Source organism: Coregonus clupeaformis, chromosome 1 (assembly GCF_020615455.1).
Source record: "Coregonus clupeaformis isolate EN_2021a chromosome 1, ASM2061545v1, whole genome shotgun sequence".
NCBI lineage: Eukaryota > Metazoa > Chordata > Actinopteri > Salmoniformes > Salmonidae > Coregonus > Coregonus clupeaformis.
Genome location: NC_059192.1, coordinates 41,943,176 through 41,963,567, shown reverse-complemented (window position 1 = coordinate 41,963,567; position 20,392 = coordinate 41,943,176). Strand labels below are relative to the sequence as shown.

The following is a 20,392-nucleotide window of genomic DNA, read 5'->3' as shown; positions in this document are numbered from 1 at the left end:
ATGTCCTAAGCGCAATCGGGCAAACACCACCTCTTCCTTCCTAATCTGACCTTTGAATCTTGGTCCACCGACCTTTCCTTGGAGGGCATATAAATGCCGGCCCTTGTGCACAGTCCCATCTCTTCTGCCACACATCTATCAAAATGGCTCTGATCTTACATTTGGCCTCCCCTCTACCCCTATGGAAACCACAGGAGGTTGGTGGCACCTTAATTGGGGAGGAGGGGCTCATGGTAATGGCTGGAGCGGAATAGGTGGAATGGTATCCATGGTTTCCATGTGTTTGATGCCCTTCCATTTGCCATTCCATTTACTCAGTTCCAGTCATTACCATTAGAGCCATCCTCTAATATAACATAAGGGTGTATACACCAGTGTAGCACTACAGTCGAAAAGCAGCAAGTGTACCAAGTTGCATGCTTTTATAAAAAAAGTTAACATATCACCTTAAGTTTGGCACATATTGCCTGGACTATATAATGATGTTCTGACATTGTTGATGACTTACAATGCAAAAGTCTAGAATAGGCCTACACTCACGGGGACATGTTTCAGTTTGTCCGCAGTAGCCTACTCAGTGGAGTGAATGGCAGGAATTCAAGTTTTGGGAGTGGCACATTCCGCATCCTGGGTTATGGCTCATTCCGCATCCTGGATTATGGCTCTACCATAAATGGTAAACTTGCATATAGAGTGACGACGTTACGGTGCATCCTTGAACAACATAGTAGATCGCTCTTATCAGCGTGGAAACTTCCAAAACGATTCGCTCAGCTTTGCCACAGTAACCGCGCCTTTACTTCTAGCTACAAAGTAGCCTCGTCGAAGTTTGTTCATTTTGATCACATGTCTAATCTAGTTGGACAGGCTGTCTAAGAATTGTTATTTTTTAAGTCGGATTCGGCCAGTTTGGAAGTAGGCTATGCCTCTACGAGTTGTCGTGCAAGGTCCTGGACCTTGGGGATTCCGTCTAGTTGGTGGGAAGGATTTTGAACAACCCTTGACTATCTCGCGGGTAAGTGTTTCAGAGAATCTGCCACTTTTGTTACAATGTAACCGCATCTGGCCTTGTCCGGTGGCGGAATTTTCACTTGCAGACTCGAGTACACTCTCCTCGAGAGAAGCGCTCGTTCTCGCAGCTGTAAAGACCATTATTGTGATAACCTCAGCAATTATCAAATGCCATTTGAGGGTCAGCTTCAATGCAGATTGTATTGTGCAGTGTGCTGATATGCTACTACTACGTTTGTTTGCCCATGAATGAGCCTAGTCTATTTCTAGATGACAATCTTCCATTGTTTGACAATGGCCAATACATCCAGCCAACCCTGTTATCTTTTTAATCTTAATTCGGAACTGATATTTTCGTTTTTGTTAAACGTGGTCGCATACAAAACGGTGGGAGATTTTCAGTTCTTCCAGTAAATGTTTTTGTACAATTTTCTGTGTAAATTGTTCAAAGTAGTCCTTGTGCATAGAGTTGTATGGTTTGTTAAAATTTGAAATCAATGTTTTTTTGTTTGGCATACATTTTAAAGTGAAAAATCTGAGTCAAAGCGTAGTTCCGTTACGGTGTTATTGCCCTTGGGTAAAACATATGTGTGGTTAACAACATTAGTGTGAGCAACGATACTGGAATCGGGGTTTCGCCTTCAAAATAAAATACCCTCATTAGCTATGTTTCCGTCTAAAGGCAACAGATTTTCATGCGAATATTCAAAAATCTGCACATTTTCCCACCAGAGATGTTTCCATCAAATTGATATGTTGCAGATAAAAGGCTGTTTGTGATGACGTGGTGCACATAAAAATACATTTTGCGGTTAAATCCCCCATGTACCGAATAAAAAATCCAAATTGAAGGGGTTTCCATCACATTTAACTCTACTGATGTTTTTTTCCCCACTGGCAAGTGCGCTCTAGCAAACAGTGCTATCTGCGAGCTGTTGGTTAGCGCTCACGAATAGCCTACATAATGAGATTATTATTATGGATTGAAGAGCGAGATTAATTGTATTTGTCAAACGGCAGCCAAGTATCGATTATCATGTCACCAGAATAAGACCCTCAATATTTATTGTTAAGGAGCATCAAGCTCATCACCTTGCACTTTCACCACCCTGTGAAGTTCATCATTTATTTCGTCTGCAGCCTAATAAACTGCATGCTTTCCGGAAGAGTCGTAGTGGTAGGACCACAAAACATGTCATCGCGTGACTCCAAATTTACTTCGATATGATGGTTATTATATCAATATTTGCACATAAAAGCATTTCCACCGACATTTCTCTCATAACTACCGACACAAAAACATCCAACCTTGTCTAGTGTATTTTGTTTTGTTGACATTTGGAAAGTTCACCGAAAAATTGTCCGTTTCCATCTGGCCTGTGATTACATTTTTTTATCCAACATGTACTTTACTCGCATAAAAAGGTTGGATGGAAACCTGGTTACTGAAAGTTATGCAAATATTTGAAATCATGCCATATTTGGACTAGATAATGCTAAACAAGGTTGGAATTTTGTTAAATAAATAATAAAATACTAATTAGTTAGTTGCAATCGCACTGTGGATGTATTAGACTGCAGAATTTCAATTCTGTCATACTTCTATTTCACTGTACAGCCTTACCTATGGATTGTGGATGAATGAAATATTGTATCAGTCTACTCAGTGACACCCACAGAACACAACTGTAAAGAGTTTACACATATATTAGCTTTGTAGCTCTTACTTTGACTGTGGGAAATAACCTCACTATCCAGCCTATTGTGCTTATTGACATTCATATTGCAATGTACAGCCTTAACCTATGGATTGTCTACTCGGTGACACCCACAGAACAACTGAAGAGCAAGACCACATCACATCCCTTGAGACTGCAGTGTTTTCCCTACATTTTCATAGCACTGAACTGCTCTGTCTTCTCCAACCTAAATAATATTTGGGTGGCAGGTAGCCTAGCGGCTAAGGTTGCTGGTTCGAATTCCTGAGCAGACTAGGTGAGATGTGCCCTTGAGCAAAGCACTTAATCCTAATTGTTCCTGCAAATCACATGTCTGCTAAATGACTAAAATGTCAATATTTGGCCTCAAAGTTTAGCACACATCGTTGTCTCAGAAGTACATATTGAGGAAACACTGGCAAGGTGTATTGAGGGCTTCAGTACAAAAGGACTATAAACCCTTTGAAGTGTTGTAGATCAAATCAAATCAGTGATGCAGCCAGTCAGGATGCGCTCGATGGTGCAGCTGTAGAACCTTTTGAGGATCTGAGGACCCGTGCCAAATCTTTTCAGTCTCCTTAGGGGCAATAGGTTTTGTGATGCCCTCTTCATGACTGTCTTGGTGTGTTTGGACCATGTTAGTTTGTTGGTGATGTGGACACCAAGGAACTTGAAGCTCTCAACCTGCTCCACTACAGCCCTGTCGATGAGAATGGGGGCGTGCTCGGTCCTGTTCTTTTTCCTGTAGTCCACAATCCTCTCCTTTGTCTTGATCACGTTGAGGGAGAGGTTGTTGTCCTGGCACCACACGGCCAGGTCTCTGACCTCCTCCCTATAGGCTGTCTCGTCGTTGTTGGTGATCAGGCCTACCACTGTTGTGTCATCGGCAAACTTAATGATGGTGTTGGAGTCGTGCCTAGCCATGCAGTCATGAGTGAACAGGGCGTACAGGAGGGGACTGAGTACGCACACCTGAGGGGCCCACATGTTGAGGATCAGCGTGGCAGATGTGTTGTTACCTAATCTTACCACCTGGGGGCGGCCCGTCAAAGTCCAGGATCCAGTTGCAGAGGGAGGTGTTTAGTCCCAGGGTCCTTAGCTTAGTGATGAGCTTTGAGGGCACTATGGTGTTGAACGCTGAGCTGTAGTCAATGAATAGCATTCTCACATAAGTGTTCCTTTTGTCCAGGTGTGAAAGGGCAGTGTGGAGAGCAATAGAGATTGCATCATCTGTTGGGGCGGTCTGCAAATTGGAGTGGGTCTAGGGTTTCTGGGATAATGGTGTTTATGTGAGCCATGACCAGCCTTTCAAAGCATGTCATGGCTACAGACGTGGGTGCTATGGGTCGGTAGTCATGTAGGCAGGTTACCTTAGTCCCTGTGCCCAAGAACACTATGGTGGTCTGCTTGAAACATGTTGGTATTACAGACTCAAACAGGGAGAGGTTGAAAATGTCAGTGAAGACAATTGCCAGTTGGTCTGCGCATGCTCGGAGTACACGTCCTGGTAATCCATCTGGCCCTGCGGACTTGTGAATGTTGACATGTTTAAAGGTCTTACTCACATCGGCTACGGAGAGCGCGATCACACAGTCGTCCGGAACAGCTGATGCTCTCATGCATGTTTTAGTGTTACTTGCCTCGAAGCGAGCATAGAAGTAATTTAGCTCATCTTGTAGGCTCGTGTCACTGGGCAGCTCGCGGCTGTGCTTCCCTTTGTAGTCTGTAATAGTTTGCAAGCCCTGCCACATCCGACGAGCGCCGGAGCCGGTGTAGTACGATTCGATCTTAGTCCTGTATTGACGCTTGCCTGTTTGATGGTTCGTCAGAGGGCATAGCGGGATTTCTTATAAGCTTCCGGGTAGAGTCCCGCTCCTTGAAAGCGGCAGCTCTACCCTTTAGCTCAGTGCGGATGTTGCCTGTAATCCATGGCTTCTGGTTGGGGTATGTACGTACAGTCACTGTGGGATGATGTCATCAATGCACTTATTGATGAAGCCAGTGACTGATGTGGTGTACTCCTCAATGGCATCGGAAGAATCCCGGAACATATTCCAGTCTGTGCTAGCAAAACAGTCCTGTAGCTTAGCATCTGCTTCATCTGACCACTTTTTTTTATTGACCGAGTCACTGGTGCTTCCTGCTTTAGTTTTTGCTTGTAAGCAGGAATCAGGAGAATATAATTATGGTCAGATTTGCCAAATGGAGGGCGAGGGAGAGCTTTGTACGCGTCTCTGTGTGTGGTGTAAAGGTGGTCTAGAGTTTTTTCCCTCTGGTTGCACATTTAACATGCTAGTAGAAATGAGGTAAAACGGATTTAAGTTTCTCTGCATTAAAGTCCCCAACCACTAGGAACGCCGCCTCTGGATGAACATTTTCCTGTTTGCTTATGGCAGTATACAGTTCATTGAGTGCGGTCTTAGTGCCAGCATCGGTTTGTGGTGGTAAATAGACAGCTACGAAGAATATAGATGAAAACTCTCTTGGTAGATAGTGTGGTCTACAGCTTATCATGAGATACTCTACCTAAGGCGAGCAAAACCTTGAGACTTCCTTAGATATCATGCACCAGCTGTTGTTTACAAATATACATAGACCGCCACCCTTTTTCTTACCAGAGGCTACTGTTCTCTGCATGACAGCTATGCAAACTCTTATCGTTGACCACAAACAATATGGTTAGGTGTGTTCAGGTTTGGGGAGTAACTGATTACATGTAATTTGATTACAAAAAATAACGAACTAATCGTTATCTTACAAGCAAAAAATATTGTAATCTGATTATAGATACTTTTGGAAAAACTAGGTGATTATTTATTGGATTACTTTTGAATTCAGAAAGAATGTTTGCAGAAAAATACGTTATGACACCTTTCTGTTTTCTCAATGACGTTCAAGTCAGCATTGAAATAAAGCGCAAATTTAAGTTTGTTCTACCTGAGCGAGCAAGTCTGGCCACAAGTCAGTCCACTATGATGACACGCAGGTTGACGTTTATTGGGATGAGTCTTGTTCTTGAGGCAGAACTGAGTGATTTCCACTAGATAGGTCAGCTGCAAAGTCAAAATTGGCTAAAAAAAACAACAATAATTTGTAATTATTTTAAGGTTAGGCATTAGGGTAAGTATGTTGATGATGATGTACTGTTTGTTTCAGGTCACTCATGGCAGTAAGGCTGCCCAGGCCAATCTGTGTATCGGGGATCAGATCCTGGCCATAGATGGAGAGCCCACTGAGAACATGACTCACCTGCAGGCACAGAACAAGATCAAGGGCTGCTTAGAGGAAATTGTCCTCTCTATCGACAGGTAAGGAGTTGCATGGACATGTTGCAGTTTTCCATAGACTCGGATGAGTTCAAAAAGCACTGAGTCATGGTCCAACTCAGCAAAAGCACAGAATATCTTATACCTGATGTGGTTATTTGTAAGGGATACAGATTTGTATGGTTCAAATTGTTAAATGGGGAGGGGGAATACATCTTGGATTTGTTTAGGTCTGAGATTAAATGTTGATGTACCAACTTCACATACGTGTTTAAGCAATAAGGCATGAGAACCCGGGGATTATCGTGTGATAACTAAACGACTAAGGGCTGTTAGGCCCGAGATGAAAGCGGGAAACAGCCGTTAGGAGGGAGTTATCACACGATAATTCCCGGGTTCTCATGCCTTTATAGATGTGTTGGTTGTTTAGAAACAAAACTGATGCGTGTGCAACTATGGGACAAAACAGACCGGGTTGGCTTAGATTGTTGACAACATGTAAGCTATATTTCGTCTCAATGTTTATTGAAAACATAAATATATTTGCACAATGAGCCATATTAGCATTGACATGAAATCAGTCAAAACACCTTAAAACAAGACATGGTATCAAGAACAAGATTAAACAAACTGAAACGAGCCACTGACGATTCCCCACAAGTCAGTTTCTTGTCATTCTTGCTAGCAATCTGGCCATCCAGAATCACAACAACACGCTGACATCTGCCCCATGGAAGCGCACACATCGTTTTCGTGACTTGTCAGCTAACCCATCTATTGCTTTTATAAAATGGTTGCCAACATAATAAAATAAAAAGATTAGCGACATTTTAATGAGTAAATTTGTTTTATTTAATCCCTCCACCAGTCGTTCATTCTATTCATTCCACGTTGCTATGCTAAACAAATCATTGGCATGTAGCTAGCTAGTAGAGGTTCAATGATGACGACAGACAAGAACTTCATTTAAAGATTTAATAAATAATGTATAAATAGGCAACAACCAGCTGATTGTCAATAAAATAGTTATGGAGGATAGCTAGGCTAACATTACTTCTCCTTAGCTTTAGTTGGCTAGCTAGCAAGCAAACACAAACATATCAAGTAGCTGAAATGACAGCAAAGTATGTGTATTTTCTTTTTTTTAACCTTCATTTCCATTATAATGATCCCGATAAATGAATTAGCCAGGATCAGAGAAGCTGTCAGTCTCGTCACGTTCATATGCATGGCACGGTGGAGATTGCAAATAAAACCTGAAACATGTTGCACATGTCGGAAAGGCATACAGTGAGGCTTATATTAACTCCCACTGTACCAAACAAAATGCTAGGCAAGAAGCATGGGGAAATAATGTCTAGACGCTTTTTTCCGGGGGAGATGAAGTTCATGAATGCCTGGTTGGGCTGTGTGACAGTGGATGCGCATTGATACTTGAAATGTAATTATGGCATCATGGCATTTGGGAGTTAATTATTGTGAATAACTAACGACTATCAACCAATCAGCATCCAGGATACAAACTTACCGTTTTATAACATGGCATAACTCTGTTGTGCAGTGGTGCTTTCTCAAAATAGGTTATTTTTAGAAATGGTTGTAGTCCCATCAACAGGTTTGAGGACTGCTGTGTACTCATTTTTATTATATTTTGGATATCTCTATTTATTGCAAGTCTGAATACTGTGTTTGACTGTCTTTTTAGATCAGAATCTAAAATGTGGTCACCGCTCTCTTCTGAGGAAGGAAAGACCAACCCTTACAAGATGAGTCTTGCATCTGAGCCGCAGGTGTGTTTGCCTTACATCCTACTTCACTCAGACCAAAGATATCATTAGGAAATGAGGCATTAAGTTGACTTATGGGTATGTCCCTGCTCTTTCATCGAGTATTAACTGGTAAATCTCCATACTCAGAGGAAACCTTTCACATCCCCACTACACAAACAATGCCTTAGGGTTTTGATACTGCCAATAATGAAGTCATTGTTTACTTCTCAACTGATTATTTCCTAGGAGACCGACGTTTTTATCAGCCACGCTCTGACGCAAGACTCAGTTCCTGCTTACTGAATGGAAAATTGAGAGCAAAGTGTGAATTAATGTAGGAAGCGTGTGCTTTCTCAGTCCTCCACAGCTTTCAGGGATGTGTCACAAACAGTGCATTTTGGTCACAGAATACATAGAAAAATATGTTTTACGCATACAAGCCATTTTAAATGCTGTTTCACGTGGTTATTTTTGTCACTGTTAATGAATCGAACAAATTACCTGGGGTGAGTTTCCAGAAAGCTTTGTAGCTAATGTACCACTTTATTTCTCTCATAATTGACAACCCAGCCACACACCCCTGAGATGTGTGAGCGAATGAGCTAAATTTGGCATATAAAGCACTGGTGTGTTACGAAGCTTTCGGGTAACTCGCTTCTCTAAATAATTTCATTGGATAAGCAATGTGATGCATTTATCACAATGTCCATGTAATGTCAAATGCGTTTGTGTGTGCCAAATTGCCTGTTTTTTTTTGTTTTGTTATGTCTTCGTGAAAATATGCATGGACCATGAGCTAGAGTTGAAGGTATTTTGTGTTTTCACTGACTGTGTCGTATCTTCACTTCCTGTTTACAGTAATGGTGTGCTTGCATGTCACCATATTTTGTCTCGCCCCTTGTTTACCGCTATTATGATATGAACGGGGTACCTAAATAACCTTTTGACTATGCTATTCTTTACCTCTAATATCCACAAATTAGTCAAGTAACTGTCATACTATTTCTATCAAGGCATGTGTGTGAGAGATGGCATTGAAAGTAGAGTTATATTTAGAATATATTTCCAGTTCTCATTACTTTGTGTATCCCTGGCTACAACTTGCAGGAGGTGAAACACATAGGTTCCGCCCACAACAGGAGCGCCCTGCCATTCGCTGGGTTCGGCCCCAAGGTGGTAACCAATCAGTACAACAACCCTGCCGGTCTGTACTCCTCAGAGAATATCAAGGACTTCAACGCGACCGTGGATGACGTGAAAACCATCGCCACTGCCGCTAACGAGCCCTGCACCATGTAAGGATCTATCCCAGCTGGTTGTAATAATGTCATTCCAATCAAATCAAATTATATTTGTTGCATGCTTTGTAAACAACTGGTGTAGACTAACAGTGAAATGCTTTCGTATGGGCTCTTCCCAACAATGCAGAGAGAGAGAAAAAAGAGATAGTAGAAAATAATCTATGAATAATAACACAAGGAATAAATACACAATGAGTAACGATAACTTGGCTATATTCACGGGGTACCAGTACAGAGTCAATGTGCAGGGGTACGAGGTAGTTGAGGTAGATATGTACATGTACAGTTGAAGTCGGAAGTTTACATGCACTTAGGTTGGAGTCATCAAAACTCGGTTTTCAACCACTCCACAAATTTGTTGTTAACAAACTATATTTTTGGCAAGTCGGTTAGGACATCTACTTTGTGCATGACACAAGTCATTTTTCCAACAATTGTTTACAGACAGATTATTTCACTTATAATTCACTGTATCATAATTCACTGTATCACAATTCCAGTGGGTCAGAAGTTTACATACACTGAGTTGACTGTGCCTTTAAACAGATTGGAAATTTCCAGAAAATTATGTCATGGCTTTAGAAGCTTCTGATAGGCTAATTGACATCATTTTAGTCAATTGGAGGTGTACATGTGGATGTATTTCAAGGCCTACCTTCAAACTCAGTGCCTCTTTGCTTGACATCATGGGAAAATCAAAAGAAATCAGCCAAGACCTCAGGAAAAAAAATTGTAGACCTCCACAAGTCTGGTTCATTCTTGGGAGCAATTTCCAAACGCCTGAAGGTACCAGGTTCATCTGTACAAACAATAGTACGCAAGTATAAACACCATGGGACCACGCAGCCGTCATACTGCTCAGGAAGGAGACGCGTTCTGTCTCCTAGAGATTAACGTACTTTGGTGCGAAAAGTGCAAATCAATTCCAGAACAACAGCAAAGGACCTTGTGAAGATGCTGGAGGAAACGGGTACAAAAGTATCTACAGTGGGGAGAACAAGTATTTGATACACTGCCGATTTTGCAGGTTTTCCTACTTACAAAGCATGTAGAGGTCTGTAATTTTTATCATAGGTACACTTCAACTGTGAGAGACAGAATCTAAAACAAAAATCCAGAAAATCACATTGTATGATTTTTAAGTAATTAATTTGCATTTTATTGCATGACATAAGTATTTGATACATCAGAAAAGCAGAACTTAATATTTGGTACAGAAACCTTTGTTTGCAATTACAGAGATACGTTTCCTGTAGGTCTTGACCAGGTTTGCACACACTGCAGCAGGGATTTTGGCCCACTCCTCCATACAGACCTTCTCCAGATCCTTCAGGTTTCGGGGCTGCCGCTGGGCAATAAGGACTTTCAGCTCCCTCCAAAGACTTTCTATTGGGTTCAGGTCTGGAGACTGGCTAGGCCACTCCAGGACCTTGAGATGCTTCTTACGGAGCCACTCCTTAGTTGCCCTGGCTGTGTGTTTTGGGTCATTGTCATGCTGGAAGTCCCAGCCACGACCCATCTTCAATGCTCTTACTGAGGGAAGGAGGTTGTTGTCTAAGATCTCGCGATACATGGCCCCATCCATCCTCCCCTCAATACGGTGCAGTCGTCCTGTCCCCTTTGCAGAAAAGCATCCCCAAATAATTATGTTTCCACCTCCATGCTTCACGGTTGGGATGGTGTTCTTGGGGTTGTACTCATCCTTCTTCTTCCTCCAAACACGGCGAGTGGAGTTTAGACCAAAAAGCTCAATTTTTGTCTCATCAGACCACATGACCTTCTCCCATTCCTCCTCTGGATCATCCAGATGGTCATTGGCAAACTTCAGACGGGCCTGGACAAGCGCTGGCTTGAGCAGGGGGACCTTGCATGCGCTGCAAGATTTTAATCCATGACGGCGTAGTGTGTTACTAATGGTTTTCTTTGAGACTGTGGTCCCAGCTCTCTTCAGGTCATTGACCAAGTCCTGCCGTGTAGTTCTGGGCTGATCCCTCACCTTCCTCATGATCATTGATGCCCCACGAGGTGAGATCTTGCATGGAGCCCCAGACCGAGGGTGATTGACCGTCATCTTGAACTTCTTCCATTTTCTAATAATTGTGCCAACAGTTGTTGCCTTCTCACCAAGCTGCTTGCCTATTGTCCTGTAGCCCATCCCAGCCTTGTGCAGGTCTACAATTGTATCCCTGATGTCCTTACACAGCTCTCTGGTCTTGGCCATTGTGGAGAGGTTGGAGTCTGTTTGATTGAGTGTGTGGACAGGTGTCTTTTATACAGGTAACGAGTTCAAACAGGTGCAGTTAATACAGGTCATGAGTGGAGAACAGGAGGGCTTCTTAAATAAAAACTAACAGGTCTGTGAGAGCCAGAATTCTTACTGGTTGGTAGGTGATCAAATACTTATGTCATGCAATAAAATGCAAATTAATTACTTAAAAATCATACAATGTGATTTTCCAAAAATTACAGACCTCTACATGCTTTGTAAGTAGGAAAACCTGCAAAATCGGCAGTGTATCAAATACTTGTTCTCCCCACTGTATATCCACAGTAAAAACAAGTCCTATATCGACATAACCTGAAAGGCCGCTCAGCAAGGAAGAAGCCACTGCTCCAAAACAGCCATAGAAAAGCCAGACTACGGTTTGCAACTGCACATGGGGACAAAGATCGTACTTTTTGGAGAAATGTCCTCTGGTCTGATGAAACAAAAATAGAACTGTTTGGCCATAATGACCATCGTTATGTTTGGAGGAAAAAGGGGGATGCTTGCAAGTCGAAGAACACCATCCCAACCGTGAAGCACGGGGGTGGCAGCATCATGCTGTGGGGGTGCTTTGCTGCAGGAGGGACTAGTGCACTTCACAAAATAGATGGCATCATGAGGAAGGAAAATTATGTGGATATATTGAAGCAACATCTCAAGACATCAGTCAGGAAGTTAAAGCTTGGTCACAAATGGGTCTTCCAAATGGACAATGACCCCCAAGCATACTTCCAAAGTTGTGGCAAAATGGCTTAAGGACAACAAAGTCAAGGTATTGGAGTGGCCATCACAAAGCCCTGATTTCAATCCTATAGAAAATTCATGGGCAGAATTGAAAAAGCGTGTGCGAGCAAGGAGACCTACAAACCTGACACAGTTACACCAGCTCTGTCAGGAAGAATGGGCCAAAATTCACCCAACTTATTGTGGGAAGCTTGTGGAAGGCTACCTGAAACATTTGACCCAAGTTAAACAATTTAAAGGCAATGCTACCAAATACTAATTGAGTGTATGTAAACTTCTGACCCACTGGGAATGTGATGAAAGAAAAAAAGCTGAAATAAATAATTCTCTCTACTATTATTCTGACATTTCACATTCTTAGGATCACCACTTTATTTTAACTGACCTAAGACAGGGAATTTTTACTAGGATTAAATGTCAGGAATTGTGAAAAACTGAGTTTAAATGTATTTGGCTAAGGTGTATGTGAACTTCCGACTTCAACTGTAGGTAGGTATAAAGTGACTAGGCAACGGGATAGATAAGTAACAGCAACGTATGTGAGGAGTCAAAAAAGAGATTAGTGCAAAAAGGGTCAATACAGATATTTCAGGTAGCTATTGGTTTTACCCACTGGGTATTGTTCTTCAAGTTCCGATGTGTCTTACTGTAGCAGAATATACTGCATTTTCACTTGTTAACAGTATGTGTTACAGTAAGTCAAACTCAACTTCAGCTGTGGCTCAATGATACATAAATATGTGTGAGGCCCCATCACCACCATCATTTGTTTGTCCTTGTGTACCATCGGACTCATTGTATGTAAACTAGTATTGATTGTGATAATTTGTTTTTTAGCCCAGATACCTCCGGTATTCTGCCACCAATAGTGGCAGACTCTGAAGTCTACAAAATGCTGCAAGAGAACCAAGAGGCTGATGAGCCTCCTCGACAGTCAGCTTCATTCAAAGTGCTGCAGGATATTCTGGAGTCAGGTACTTACTCACACATATATATGCAGCTGATATTTACACTGAGTGTACAAAACATTAAGGACAGATTTAAGTGCCTTTTGAACGGGCTATGGTAGTAGGTGCCAGGCGCACCAGTTTGTACCAAGAACTGCAATGCTGGTGGATTTTTCACGCTCAACAGTTTCCCATGTGTATCAAGAATGGTCCACCACCCACAGGACATCCAGCCAACTTGACACAACTGTGGGAAGCATTGGAGTCAACATGGGCCAGCATCCCTGTGGAACGCTTTCAACACCTTGTAGAGTCCATGCCCCGACGAATTGAGGCTGTTCTGAGGGCAAAAGGGGGGAGGTGCAACTCAATATTAGGAAGGTGTCCTTAATGTTTTGTACACTCAGTGTATACAGTGCATTCGGAAAGTATTCAGACCCCTTCACTTTTTCCACATTTGGTTACATTACAGCCTTATTCTAAAATGGATTAAATCGTTTTTTCCCCCCATCAATCATTGCACAATACCCGTAATGACAAAGCAAAAACTGGTTTTTAGAATTAAAAAACTGAAATTACATTTACATAAATATTCAGACACTTTACTCAGTACTTTGTTGAAGCACCTTTGTCAGCGATTACAGCCTTGAGTCTTCTTGGGTATGACGCTACAAACTTGTTACACCTGTATTTGGGGAGTTTCTCCCATTCTTCTCTGCAGATCCTCTCAAGCTCTGTCAGGTTGGATGGGGAGAGTCGCTGCACAGCTATTTTCAGGTCTCTCCAGAGATGTTCGATCTGGTTCAAGTCCAGGCTCTAGCTGGGCAACTCAGGGACATTCAGAGACTTGTCCCGAAGCCACTCCTACGTTGTCTTGGCTGTGTGCTTAGGGTCGTTGTCCTGTTGGAAGGTGAACCTTCGCCCCAGTCTGAGGTCCTGAGCGCTCTGGAGCAGGTTTTCATCAAGGATCTCTCTGTACTTTGCTCCATTCATCTTTCCCTTGAGCCTGACTAGTCTCCCAGTCCCAGCTGCTGAAAAACATCCCCATAGTATGATGCTGCCACCACCATGCTGCACCATAGGGCTATAGTATTGGCCAGGTGATAAGCGGTGCCTGGTTTCCTCCAGACGGGACGCTTTGCATTCAGGCCAAATAGTTCAATCTTGGTTTCATCAGACCAGAGAATCCTGTTTCTTAAAGCACCTTTGTTATATTTTCCAGGGTTTTCCAAATATTTTATGGCAGTGTTGTGGCTTAACAAACCATGATAACATGTGTCTCCTCTTGATTGCAGATCCTGATAAGCCCTCTGGTTTTAGGAGTGTGAAAGCACCTGCCACAAAAATCGTCTCAACAGTGGGAAATGCAGACAAGTTACCAATCTGTGACAAATGTGGATCAGGGATTGTGTAAGTACAGCATATGATTCTTCAAACAATCGTGATCTGATGATAATGTTGTAAACTTTTCATTTTGCTCACAGTGATTTGACGAGGAGATCAAAGATCAGCACTCCTACTCTAAAATGCTTTATGACCCTGGGCTCTATTTTCAGCAGGCGTTAAACCAGCCAATTGTCAAACGCAGGCTTCTTTGCAATTTCGACCTGTTAAAGCCGGCGCTCTATCTTCAAACCCTAGCGCCGGGATTGGTAATTTACCTGTTTTATATGAGCTCGCTTGTGCTGTGGTGGGAATATCCGAGGTGTGTCCTTAAAAATGTGCGCCAAAATGCCAATTTTAGTATGCACTAGTGGGGATATTTAAGACTAACTGAAAGCTGGTTTTAGCAGTATCGCAATTGGTTATTGCATGGATTTCGACAGCGGAAGCGCAGCATACCCAGCCGTGATGCATAGTGCCCATATGCACATGGAACAAGAGAGATTTAGTGCCCGTAAACCTCGTATTTAGAAACATAAAAGCTGTTTTGTCCCCATTTCATTAGATTAAAAAACAAGCATAGCCTCCCCTCTTCTGCATTCGCCAAATAGTCAAGACGATCTATAATGGGTTTGGCTCGTGAGACTGCTTTGAAATAAATCTTAATCACCAAAGCTTTATTAAAAGATTTGTTTTGGAAGCAGCAGCAAAACAGTGAGAGGACATCCCTGTTGACACTCGTATTTAGAAACATTTCAGTTATTTTCCTGTAACAATTGCTTGTTTTTCGTTTGATTAAAAAATAAGCTCTTTATAGTAGGCTACCCTTACCCTACTTTAACGAAAGCTGGTTCAAGCCAATTACAATGTTGACTGTCAACACTCTAAACATAGAGCAAACACTGGATTTTTTTTATTTTTTACTGTAGCCTGTGGGGCGGCGCACAATTGGCCCAGCTTGTCCAGGGTAGGGGAGGGAATGGCCGGCAGGGGATGTTGGTAGAGCATGGCGTTTGCAACGCCAGGGTTGTGGGTTCGATTCCCACGGGGGGCAGTATGAAAAAAAATATATATATATATATAATGTATGCACTCACTAACTGTAAGTCGCTCTGGATAAGAGCGTCTGCTAAATGACTAAAATGTTATGTAAATGTAGCCTATGCTATTTAATAAACTGTAGTATCAATGGACTAGGACGAGAATATTCCGTGCCCCCAGCAGAATTGGAGTTGATAAGCAGGACATAGACACATAAGCAGGACACAGACAGGCAGTCTAAGTAGTGATTTTATGTCATTTTTTTCAGGTGGGGAGTTACATGCAGCTATCTAGACAGCATATCAAACATAACAGGCACAGACTGGCTACTCTAGCAAATGTCAATGTGCTGTCATCAAATGATACGGTGTTGCATGATCATTGAGAAGCGAAATATCAGTTGTATGTTATTAATGGTAAAATTCAGATTGTTTTGCCCCAATGCAATGTGTAGACTGTCCTGTTTATGTTTGTGCTGCTCCAATTTCGTAGTTACAACAGACAGAAGGTTGAAGCTACAAGTCGATCATGTTGTCTAAATTAGCCTACAAAATACATATTTTTTTTGTTAAGTTCGTTCAAATCGTCAAATCAGCTGTTCAGAAATATGAGAGCGAGACATACGTCATCATGTCGATTTTAAAATTGGCTGATAGTTAAAGTAACACGTGCAGAAGGTGATACAGTTGTTTAGCTCTGGGGCAGATGCGGGCCCGCAGCCTCTGACAAAATTAAACGTAACAGTGACAGGAAATGAGCATCTGTGTACTAAGTCAGAGGCTGCATCAGTGTGACCGCGCCAATCTGATATGGGTCACATAAAACTGAGTGTGGGCAATCAGAATAAAATATTGGATATACAAAAAATAATTATCTGAATTGGCTGTTTAAACGCAGCCTCAGTTGCTACACTAAGGGTGTTTTCACACACAGTTCTGAGCTATAGTTCGAATCAGAGTTCGATTATCTGTTACATTGTATTTTGTTTCATTTGGTCTGGTTGGTTTCACATTGCCAAATGTCAAACGAACAAAAATTCCTGAACAAAACATGTCCATGCAAGTCATTTGTTTATTGGATGCTCATATATTAAAAACATATATGATTATCACGAAGCATCACGCATTATCATGAAGCACCAATCTTCATATTACTTTCGCTCTGGTCTTCCAACAACATGCATGAGGAAACGTGCAATAGCCGCTGTAACTGCGACGTGAATAGGCTATATTCAGTATCGCCCCATCTCCCCTAATCTGCATCAGATGCGCTCATAAATGCGCTGCTATACTCACACGTTTCAGAGATATCAAGTTATGATGCTGTGTGCATTTCATCAAATGCTCGCAGTCAAACAAACAATAATACTGCGCGAATCTGGTTATTTTCCTGTGTTTGGTCCGGACTGCGTTCTCACCTGCAGTGAACCGCACCACGGTACGAATTTAATCGGACCGAGACCACCCTTTTTGAACGACCCACGGTGCGCTCCCGAGTGCAGATGGTGTTCACACCAGTCAAAACGAACCGAACTAAGGGGTTAAAGCACCAGAGTTTGGAAATAACGCTCCAAAACAATTCGGTATGACAGCCCCCTAAGATAAAATATCTTAGTCTTATCGTTTAACTTTTTTCATACTGGTAATTGTCTCATCCTTGTGGTTTCTTCTAGAATGTCACAGCAGAAGTGTTTTGTCACATGGCAATTCAATTGGCTGATATAGAGCCAAGCTGTGAGCATGCTGCCAACAGCTGTGTACTCAAGGGGTTGTTAACTCTTGGTTAAGAATTGTTCAAACTTAAGAGATGCTCTAAGGGTGCTTGGACATGCCTTCTGTGTGACCTTCATGGTGGATTGGGTGACAATATTAGGTGTTTTGTCTGTCATGATCCAAGAAGGTGAAACGGTGTTAGTCACTGTGTGTGGTAGGGAAAAACTGCATCTCAGTTTCAATTTGTCTTACTATTTTGAGCACAAAAAAAAAGGACTTATGCTTCTATGAACACTCCTACAAAGGCAGAAATGGTTGTCTCTGTTTTTAGAATGTATTTTAGACAATTTGTGTGTCTTACGTTTAGATATAACACTTCATACCCTCTTCATAATGTATACCTCTTTATTAGCCATGCTAATGCACTGCATAGGCTTTAACTGCCTATAAACATCTGACTACATTTATTGAGCATTATGACCAAGGCTGTAAAATGGCTTATGAAGAGTTATTATGCCCTATGTGGAAAGCTCATTAGGAATGATGTGCTCATCAAGGGGTATATTCCAATTCCCCTGTGCACCCTCTCACGCATGTAACTCTGTCTTGCGCACCAAACATGATTGTGGAACCCCTCATGACCCAATTTCCCAATGAGCATTTCATATTGGGCATTAAAAACTGGGTAGTTCGAGCCCTGAATGCTGATTGGCTGACAGCCGTGGTATATCAAGGGTAACACAAAACATTTATTTTTACTGCTCAAATTATGTTGGTAACCAGTTTATAATAGCAATAAGGCACCTCAGGGGTTTGTGGTATATGGCCAATATACCACGGCTAAGGGCTGTATCCAGGCACTCCGCGTTGCGTCGTGCTTAAGAACAGCCCATAGCCGTGGTATATTGGCCATATACCACACCCCCTCGTGCCTTATTGCTTAATTATAAGACTTTGTTACATGGTTTTATGCTGCCTGCTCATAATGCTTTATGAATGTTGTTAGATATTTAGGAAAAATCCAGAAAATCACATTGTAGGATTTTTTATGAATTTATTTGCAAATTATGGTGGAAAATAAGTATTTGGTCAATAACAAAAGTTTCTCAATACTTTGTTATATACCCTTTGTTGGCAATGACACAGGTCAAACGTTTTCTGTAAGTCTTCACAAGGTTTTCACACACTGTTGCTGGTATTTTGGCCCATTCCTCCATGCAGATCTCCTCTAGAGCAGTGATGTTTTGGGGCTGTCGCTGGACAACACAGACTTTCAACTCCCTCCAAAGATTTTCTATGGGGTTGAGATCTGGAGACTGGCTAGGCCACTCCAGGACCTTGAAATGCTTCTTACGAAGCCACTCCTTCGTTGCCCGGGCGGTGTGTTTGGGATCATTGTCATGCTGAAAGACCCAGCCACGTTTCATCTTCAATGCCCTTGCTGATGGAAGGAGGTTTTCACTCAATCTCACGATACATGGCCCCATTAATTATTTCCTTTACACGGATCAGTCGTCCTGGTCCCTTTGCAGAAAAACAGCCCCAAAGCGTGATGTTTCCACCCCCATGCTTCACAGTAGGTATGGTGTTCTTTGGATGCAACTCAACATTCTTTGTCCTCCAAACACGACGAGTTGAGTTTTTACCAAAAAGTTATATTTTGGTTTCATCTGACCATATGACATTCTCCCAATCCTCTTCTGGATCATCCAAATGCACTCTAGCAAACTTCAGACAGGCCTGGACATGTACTGGCTTAAGCAGGGGGACACGTCTGGCACTGCAGGATTTGAGTCCCTGGCGGCGTAGTGTGTTACTGATGGTAGGCTTTGTTACTTTGGTCCCAGCTCTCTGCAGGTCATTCACTAGGTCCCCCCGTGTGGTTCTGGGATTTTTGCTCACCGTTCTTGTGATCATTTTGACCCCACAGGGTGAGGTCTTGCGTGGAGCCCCAGATCGAGGGAGATTATCAGTGGTCTTGTATGTCTTCCATTTCCTAATAATTGCTCCCACAGTTGATTTCTTCAAACCAAGCTGATTCAGTCTTCCCAGCCTGGTGCAGGTCTACAATTTTGTTTCTGTTGTCCTTTGACAGCTCTTTGGTCTTGGCCATAGTGGAGTTTGGAGTGTGACTGTTTGAGGTTGTGGACAGGTGTCTTTTATACTGATAACATGTTCAAACAGGTGCCATTAATACAGGTAACGAGTGGAGGACAGAGGAGCCTCTTAAAGAAGAAGTTACAGGTCTGTGAGAGCCAGAAATCTTGCTTGTTTGTAGGTGACCAAATACTTATTTTCCACCATAATTTGCAAATAAATTCATTAAAAATCCTACAATGTGATTTTCTGGAGAAAAAAAATCTCAATTTGTCTGTCATAGTTGACGTGTACCTATTATGAAAATTAAAGGCCTCTCATCTTTTGAAGTGGGAGAACTTGCACAATTAGTGGCTGACTAAATACTTTTTTTCCCCACTGTACATTTATAGTGCATGCTCATGAAGCATTGTAACTGCGCAAATAATGCATTATGAAGAGGATTTTCATAAGAAGTTTTAAATTAAAAAATGTAGTTATTTATTTGACCTAACCATTTTACTATGTGATCTCTTCTTTCCCATACACAGGGGGATGGTTGTCAAGTTGCGGGACAAGTTCCGTCACCCCGAGTGCTACACCTGCTCACATTGCGACATCAACCTGAAACAGAAGGGACATTTTTTCGTGGAGGACCAGATCTACTGCGAGAAGCACGCACGTGAGCGAGTGTCTCCACCCGAAGGCTATGATGTGGTCACCGTCTTTCCCAAGTAGAGCTGTCTCGTTGAACACTGCCTCAAACTGCACATGACCATATTAGTGTCTCCAAGATGCCATGAAAACCAGCCCAAGACATTCCAGCCTTTAAAGATGGTGCATTTCAAGCAATAAGGCACGAGGGGGTGTGGTATATGGCCAATATACCACAGCTAAGGGCTGTTCTTTTGCACGAAGCAACATGGAGTGCCTGGATACAGCCCTTAGCTGTGGTATATTGGCCATATACAACAAACCCCAGAGGTGCCTTATTGCTATTATAAACTGGTTACCAACGTTATTAGAGCAGTAAAAATAATTGTATTGTCATACCTATGGTATACCACGGCTGTCAGCCAATCAGCATTCAGGGCTCGAAACACCTACTTTATAATCTAGACTGTAAAATGATATATTGTATTATGCCTGGATACTGTT

The 20,392-nt window shown here is 42.2% G+C and overlaps 1 protein-coding gene across 1 annotated transcript; it reads left to right on the top strand.

Annotated features, from left to right (window-relative positions):
- The first annotated feature begins 566 nt into the window (after positions 1-566).
- On the top strand, positions 567-20,156 carry LOC121568881 (PDZ and LIM domain protein 1-like). The gene is made up of 7 exons (XM_041879351.2): positions 567-1,015; positions 5,886-6,037; positions 7,701-7,785; positions 8,872-9,059; positions 12,913-13,049; positions 14,318-14,432; positions 19,786-20,156. Exons 1-7 carry the CDS (start codon positions 923-925, stop codon positions 19,970-19,972), a joined length of 957 nt encoding a protein of 318 aa, XP_041735285.1. The 5' UTR covers positions 567-922; the 3' UTR covers positions 19,973-20,156.
- The last annotated feature ends 236 nt before the right edge of the window (positions 20,157-20,392 follow it).

Coding starts and splice junctions, on each gene's coding strand:
- LOC121568881 (XM_041879351.2), top strand. CDS start 923: ATGCCTCTACGAGTTGTCGTGCAAGGTCCTGGACCTTGGGGATTCCGT. Junction 1,016..5,885: donor AACCCTTGACTATCTCGCGG/GTAAGTGTTTCA, acceptor TGTTTGTTTCAG/GTCACTCATGGCAGTAAGGC. Junction 13,050..14,317: donor GCAGGATATTCTGGAGTCAG/GTACTTACTCAC, acceptor TCTTGATTGCAG/ATCCTGATAAGCCCTCTGGT.